Source organism: Thalia democratica, chromosome 6, assembly GCF_965202585.1.
Source record: "Thalia democratica chromosome 6, ktThaDemo2.hap1.1, whole genome shotgun sequence".
Taxonomy (NCBI): domain Eukaryota; kingdom Metazoa; phylum Chordata; class Thaliacea; order Salpida; family Salpidae; genus Thalia; species Thalia democratica.
The window spans coordinates 32,971,362-32,979,682 of NC_139170.1; the positions used below are offsets into that span (position 1 = coordinate 32,971,362).

The 8,321-nt window shown below is 25.9% G+C and overlaps 1 protein-coding gene across 1 annotated transcript; it reads left to right on the top strand.

Moving 5' to 3' along the window:
* Positions 1-714: 714 nt before the first annotated feature.
* Positions 715-1,492, top strand: LOC145838995 (uncharacterized). Its single transcript, XM_082946611.1, has 4 exons — positions 715-770; positions 904-1,044; positions 1,115-1,195; positions 1,348-1,492. Exons 1-4 carry the CDS (start codon positions 715-717, stop codon positions 1,490-1,492), a joined length of 423 nt encoding a protein of 140 aa, XP_082802737.1.
* Positions 1,493-8,321: the final 6,829 nt, after the last annotated feature.

The window sequence follows — 8,321 nt, forward strand, 5'->3', positions numbered from 1 at the left end:
TTTTTGTTTTAAATACCAGATTTTTTCAAATTTTTAGTTTCATAAACTCAAGGTTTCTCGAGTTGTTGTTTAAACTGTCAAGTTCCTGGATTCCATGTGTTTTGGCAACTAGCTCAAATTTTAAGGAAGTATTCCTTTCAATATTTATTAATAAAATAAAAAATAATAAAAGATGACAATTAAAACCTACTGTACTCTTCTATTTTCATGTTACATACCAAAAATTTGTTTTGGTGGAAAAAATCTGTATAATGATACTTGTAGTTTAAATTAAAATTTATATAGTTACATCAATTTTTAATAAAAGTGATCTACACCCTTCTTGTACCCAAGGTGGCTCCTAAATTTTTTTGAAACTTCTTTCAATTTTTTAAAATGCAAGTTTTTTTTACTTTTCTAGAAAAAATAAGTGATCAGAATTTCAATTCATTCTAGGATTTTATATAACCTTTCAAAATTCTCTTTAAAAGTTTTTAAGTTTACTATATTAAATAAACAACTTTTAAAAAACTTGTTTTGTGTAGTATGTTATAAGCTTACTAATTAGTCATAAATTTCATTTAGTGTTAGTAATAAACAGATCGAAATAAAGATTTTTTTATCTATCATTTTTAAGTAAAAACTGTATGTACCCATTAGTATTATTAAATACTTCTTACTATTACAAATTATACTTAAGTAAGAAATTTTTTATAGAATTAACGAGTAAAAAATATGGGTAACGACAGAACTAAGTTCTACAATGCAGGTAAAAATGAAACCTTTTCAAGGTTAGTTATTATCAAGTTTTAAGTGATCTTATTTGTTGTTGTTAATTTAAACTTAATTTAAATGTTGTTGAACTGCTTCTCTGTGTATGTTTTTTCTTACCTAAGCTAGAAAATAAGATTATGAAAATTTCAGAATGATAACTGACTTCTGCAAAAAAAGAGGCTTGGATAAATCTTTGGTTCGTTTCATGATGAATGGTAGAGAAATTTTTGAAACAGACACACCAGAATCAATAGGAATGAAGGATGGAGACAATATTGATATTGTAGACAAGTAATCTTTTTTTTTCTAGAAGTATGTATGATATTGTAAAAAAAGTAACTTACAAAAGTTTTCCTTTCAGAAGCCCCGAAGAAATACAACGCCAGAAAATGGAACAAGTACCAATCGATATGTATATCAAAGGCGGTGAAACATATAAAAGGTTTGTCATAATTTTACAAATTGAAACGACTTTAATAGTATTTTTTTATATCTAATTTGAACTTTTTTTACAAGTTATATATCAGTATACAATACATGCAGTTATTTTTATTATTAATAGCTCCTAAAGTCAAATTCGTAATTTTTCAACAGCTATATGGATGAGTATTGCAAGGCAACTGGCCAGGATAGAAATTCAATTTATTTTGAGTACAAAGGAAGAGAAGTTTATGAAACAGATACACCCAAGTCAATTGGTTTTGTAGAAGGAGATACTATTGAAGTTTATAATGCTTAGTTACGATGCACTTTTAGATATCTAAATAAAAAAATACAAAAAAAAAATTTATGTAGTTTTTATGTTTAGATTGTTTATTAGTATTAAATACTTGAGCAAAATACAGTAATATCAGAAAGTTGTTTTTTATTTTAATGCAGGTTTTTATTGAAATCAAAATTAATAAACTATATAAAATCTTATGCGGATTGTAACCTTTAGGATGTAGGTAATAGGTATCTTTAGATCATAAACTTAACTTATACTAAACGCTTGTATTCAATAATACTTAAGGCTACTCTATTAAAAACTAGGCATAACATGAATTAACATATTTTATATAAAGAACGATTGCAAACGCTAACAAATATATAAAGAACATCAAATTTAAAAAACACTTTAAATGTGGTCAAAACCTTTACACAAAATTTAATCTAGCAAGAATATATTTTAAGAATTTATAAAACAAAAAAAGATTTAGTTACTTACGGTGTAAATAAGAAACATTTATGAAATAACTCTAATAAAAGCACACTTGATAAAACACAGGAAAACATTATAAATGTCTATTATTCATTATCACCTTTACTGCAGCAGGCTGTGGCTAGAATTTCCCCGTCTGTCTGTTGTATCAGCTTATATAAAACATTCCATTACTCAATGTTGCATCAGGGTGTCTGGTATGCAATTTATTTTCTCCTTTTGTCAACTGTTTTAAACTTGCATCAGTATAAAACTTGACCTTGCGAGCTTTCTCTTAACGCATGATTGAACTTATAGCTTAAAACTTCCAACCAAATCTATACAGTAAACAAGTGCAACTTGAAATCCTTTTACAGAATGATCAACTCATGTTTCAATAGACACAGAAGAACATAAACGTCCGTTGAAAACTTTTAATATTTAATTTTAAAATATATTTGTGCTTTTAGAATTAAACGTATTACCCCGTTTGTGTTTAAGTTAATATCTGACTGTTAGAAAAAGTTAAATTGTTCTTACACTTTGATTAATTTTATTAAACTTCATTTTTATGAGTAACTCAATAGTTGTACTTATCAAAAAAAAGAATCTTATTGTAAAAGGAAACTTTAGACTTAAACTACGTTGTTTTATAAAGTTTTCTACTGTTGTTTTTAGTTAATATAAGTAAAGTTTTGTTTTTCAGTTTGAAGAATTAATGTAGTTTAAGTCAACTAACTGTTAATTTGGTTTATTTACTTTAATTTATAGTAAAAATTGGGTAAAATTTAAATCAGATACCACCATAAAACAATTTTTTAAATCAATATCCTGCCGAAACAAGCTTTAATTGACTAACAAAAATTAGTTATTTTTTACTTTTTTTAAATATTCTACTAGTACATGTATAAATATAATAATATCTTAGTCTAGCCTGCTGCTTAGCTTATGTGTAACTTGAGTGTGCTCTATTTAATGACTATTGTTTTTAATGGAAAAACATGGCAATAAAACAGTGAAACAAGGTAGTTCCCTCTTTTTTAATAAGCGATTAGGGAATTTCATACTCATTTTCATAACTGCTCATCCGCACAAATTTAAAAAAACCGCCTCCGATAATTGTAGGCCGAAATCGCTGAGACTTCCTAATGCCTCAAAGAAACAAATGGTGATATCAACTAAGTCTACAAAGGTTATATAAAAAAAACGAAGTGAGTAGAAGTTTGCAATTTTCTATAAAATATTAATCATAAACTCTTAAAATTGTGTTTTGTTTTTAACAATCGGCTTTTACTTTTTAATTTCTTCTCAAGGTTTTCTTGGTTTCTCACTAATTGCCCCTCAAATTATGAATATCGCCAAAAAGGGGGCAATATCGTTACTTATGAATTTTTTTGTTTTAATTTCAAGTTTTGCTGTTTATTTTTAAACTATAGGCTCGAATAATTGTAATCTTTTTCAACATTTGATAATGAATTTGCAGAAATAATATATAATTTAAAAAGAAGTCTAGCATATTATACTTTTTATAAAGTAATATCAAACTTGCCATAGATTTATCAAATTTGTTTAATCAATGTTTTATTTCTATTTAATTAACACCTTTTAACAACTATAAATTAATTACTCAGTTTATTATGTACTAAAGTGACCCAAAACATGAATTTAGTTATTCACCTTAAAACTTTGAACAACGAATTTAACGAAAAGAGAGAGTATTTATAATTAGTTATAAAAACGGGTAAATTTATTTTAAATATATATATAATGTTCTAAAATATTTTTCATTAATCAAAAGAATTTTCTTTATTTATTCTTCAGACGCTTCTCATTGACCGTTCTTGTTCCTCCAATAAGATTCACTAGCCATCGATGACAACAAACCACTGAAAAGTGTTTATTATTATACTATTTAAATAAATAACTCATATCAAGAAGTTAGTGTTTTGTAACGAAACTCATCTGGTTTTTATGCTTTCACATAATTTAAAATGACAAAATAACTTCAGCTTACCTCACTGAGTCCTTTTTATTCTTGTTTGAAATACCATGATTTTCTTTAAACGAGTGGGATGGGTTACCATCGTACATTTTCTCAAGTTTTCTTTCTTTCAATCTCTTGATTTGCTGTGAAATCATTCTGTGTTGATCTTCGTTGTAATCTGGTACTTGATAATCTCTGCAAGAAAGTTATTTCGAAATCAAATTATTGTACTTGAATCTAGTTTAGCCAAATTTTTCTTTATAACTTTAAATGTTCAACCTAGTTTTCTATTTAGTAAATATCTTTTATAATAGTTTTAGCTTTACTTTGCTCTTTTTCGAGCTCAAACTTTTTCAATAAACACAAAACAAATGCATTAACAATAAATTAACGAAAGTTTTTTTTTTTCAAAACTAATTACCTAACTTGACTGTTGACCAGTTCAATATCTCTTTCGCCAAATTGTCCACTAGCACGCCTTTATTTTGAATAATGATTTAAGAAAGTTGAAAAAAAATCTATCATTTTTTTAAATGTAATATTGATCCTACAAAATATTTCAATGAACTTTTATTTGTTTTAGTTCATTTGTTTTTTATTGTGTTAAAATTCTGTTTGCGGTTTTATTTTGATGAATTTCAACAGACTACTAAGATAAATTATTAAAAGTTTCGACTACTATATACAAACCTTCTAATTTTTTTTCCTCATTTTAATTTGTTTTTTGTTAATTGGTAACATAAACTTGAGTTTAAAAAAAAAGTCGAAAAAATAAATTATAGTTTTTAAAATTATAACTTATACATAGAAAATATTTTTTACTACATAAACAGTAAACAAACATTCTTGACATATTATAATCTCTCTGTTTTGCAAGTTCTCGAGAAATCATATCACTCTGTTCCTTAGTAAGCTTTTGAACGGAATTAATTCTGCAAAAAGAAACTGTATTTTATGTTTAGCCACGTTAAATTTATTAAAAAGTCTTATAACGTTATATAAAAATAGTTGTATGAATTTATACTGTGCTATAAAACATAGCACTAAATTTAAGGTTTAAGTTATGCAAAATTAAACTAGGCCATTAACAAAAATATAGTGATAAAACACTCTTGAGAATGAAATTTACCCATTTTCGTTGAAGTCTCTAAACATTTCTTTGTTATGCCAGTAACTAGATGGTTTTCCAACTAAATGACTGTAAATTTATATTATAATTTTATATATAAAAAAATATGTAAAAAAGTTCTACAATTTACTTAGTATTAATATTATTACAAAGTCTAATGCATTATCGGTTTAGTATTTTTTAAATAAATGTAAATTTAATTTATGAAAAAAGTTAAACTAATTATAATTCAAATGAATTAATTTGAAAGCAATTTTTCCATAATACTTAGATTGATTAGATTATACAAAAGCAAATATAAAAATAAAACATATTACAAATTCAAAAATAAACTCATTGTTTTCGTAATCAGTACTGTATTTTGCAGTCCATCCACAAGTAATCTCGCTATTTTTAGGATTGTAGTTCGCTTTTCCATAACTGTAGGTATTTAAAATTTTATTAAAAATATTAGTTGTTATTGACAAAGTCAAACATAAAGATATAATAAAATAAAGGTTAAATATTTTACTATAACTTTATTTTTTATTATTGTTCATGTTAGACAGACTACCTAGTGTTTTAAAAATTTAAAAAAGACTGCCAATTAAACTTTGTAAAAATACATCAACTGACAATTTAAATTGATCTTAAAAGTGTTTTTGAATATAAATCACTCGATGTAATGGAATTAGAAAGTTTCAAAATATTAGTTTAATATTACAAGTTTAATTATTTAGAGAAAATACATGCTTAAACATTTCTAATTTGATTGTAGAAAGTTATACATTTTAACAAATTAACCTCAGAACAAACATACAATATATAAATTAAGGATCAAATTAGTTTAGTTTTCATTACTAAAACTGCATAATTAAGAAAACACAAACTTAAATTCTAATTCAGATTACCCTTTTGAAGAATATATATAGAGTCTGAGTGACAAAAAATAGCCTGAGTTTATGAGAAAGAAGAAATAAAATAAAAAATATTAAAAAAAGTCAATAAAGTACAAATGACTTTGTAAATATGTTAAAATACTGACTTATTTTTAGTAAAAGTTTATATTACTAAAATATTAATATATTTTAGAACAATAAAAACTTGCTTTAAACTTATAAACAATAACATAAAAAATTTAAGTTTATGTAAAAGAATTAAACGTGCCTAAATCATACCCAAGAGCTTTTAAAGAAATTGCACGTGTTTCAGCAAAAACTTCGAAAAAAAATGTTACTTAAATTACTATTTAACCTAAAATGCCTCTGCTCATTTAAACTATGTTAGGTTAAAAACAATTAAAATGAGAATCTGCATTAAAATGTAACTATTCAAATAAAACTAACACTTTATGTTCCTGTGGTGGGTCTAACCCTAACCAGAGGTCGACTTTTGGCACTTCGCTTCCATCGTAATTTGGATTCCCATTACTCCAAAGTTCATCAGCTGTTGCGTATTGCCTGCTTTTAAAGTTTATCTTTAAAATCAATTTATCTTTGTTTTTATAGATTATAATTATAGATTATAATATTAATTGTGTTCATAAAACTTAAGGCTTAATTTAATGAAACAGTAGTGTACTATGATAGTGTACTAGTATAATTGTTATTTCCAATAGAATTAAATTCTCTAATTGTTTTCTACATCATTATATATTTTTTCAATTAAAATAATTTCATCATGAGTATTATAAGCTTTCTACATAAAACGTTAAATATATATATTATACATATGGTATATACAGTGTTTACTTTTTAAAACAAAAAATGTGACTTTTTACTCCTGAATATTATAGAAACTTAAGTCTTGTTAAACTAATGAATAAAATAAAAATTAACCACACTACTCTATGAGTTTTAAATGTTTCAAACTTTTATTTTGTCTATGAAATTAGCACAGATAATTTAGATGTTTGATTTAGTTAAAAAGTTTCTGTTGTAAAAAGTATTTTACGACTGTAAAATTTTACTTGAAACTTCAAGCGATTGTAAAACATTTTTTTATGTTATTTTAAAGGAAGGTTATATAATTTTAAAGGTACTATTTTGAATACTTGACTATAATGCTTATCATACAAATCTAAAACGTAGAAAATAAAAAGTAGTTTTTGACAAAACCTAGTATTTGCATTTATACAATTTTGATCATTTTGTGTATGTATAAGAGAACATTATAAACTCTAAATGCATAATAACTAAATTTAAACTTTTTTAAAATAAATAAATAAGGTTTTTATTTTTACCTGCTTTTTGTGTTTAGTTTCGTCCTGCAAGACATATTGTTGTTTTTTATTGAACTTCTATTTAAAGCCTGATTTGAAGATTTCGTTTTGTAGTCGCTTAAATTGTATTTCATACTAATGTTTTTGTTTGAGGACTTGCTACCTTTTGATTTGACAAGACTAGTTTTAAAAGTATTAGCATTAGCTAATGACTTGTTTTGCCAACTATCATAAATTCCATTGTTTGTATCACATCCTTTGGAATATTCCGCAAATTTTGTGCTTACCGACTGTGTACTTAAGTTTGCAGCAAGAAAGTTCTTACTCTTAGAAGCAGAACCCTTGTTTATCCTTACACTAAGCGATTTACCGCTCTTCTTTAGCACATCGGAACAAGTACTAATAAAGCCAGTTCTTTTACTCTCATACTCATTTCCATACTCAAATTCAAACCTTCTAAGTGAGCCGTCATTTGGAACAATGGTGCTGGAGCTTGGGTTTAAAGCCTGAGAACTTTGGCGGAAACTTGTCGACTGCAATTTAATAGAAGGTTTCGACCTCATCATTCTAGAAGCGTTAATGCCGCCAATTGACAAATTGTTGGTAGTCGAACCTATGTTACAACTAGACATGTTGTCTGACAAATCATCAACATTGTTTGAACCCGGATCCGGATTTTTACTCGTCGTATATGAAGCATCGTGATAAGACATAATTGCATTAACTTAGCAGCCTTAAAACAAATGTCTGTAAGTTTTTTTTTTTTTTGTTAAAACTTAAGTTGTTTATTTAATAATGCACTAATCAATTATGATTTAGTACAGAGCATCTAAAACTTATTTCCATATTAAAAAAGCTATAGCCTCCTCCAACGAGATTACTCAAAAATCTACACTTAAAAACACACATGACATAATTTTCTCCTCAATATCAACTCCAGAATACTAACTATTCTGGAGTTGATACCTCCTTTTTTGGCCCTTTGCAGCTTATAGAACCCTAACTTTCTGTTATGGCTTTCAAGGGGGCCACTTAGCCCATTTTGTGATACCCTGATTTATTTAAGTAAAATATG

Bases quoted from the DNA above. Each gene is read 5' to 3' on its own strand.
- LOC145838995 (XM_082946611.1), top strand. From the start codon at position 715: ATGGGTAACGACAGAACTAAGTTCTACAATGCAGGTAAAAATGAAACC. The intron at 771-903 runs GTTAGTTATTAT...TGAAAATTTCAG, and splicing joins AAAAATGAAACCTTTTCAAG to AATGATAACTGACTTCTGCA. The intron at 1,045-1,114 runs GTAATCTTTTTT...TTTTCCTTTCAG, and splicing joins AATATTGATATTGTAGACAA to AAGCCCCGAAGAAATACAAC.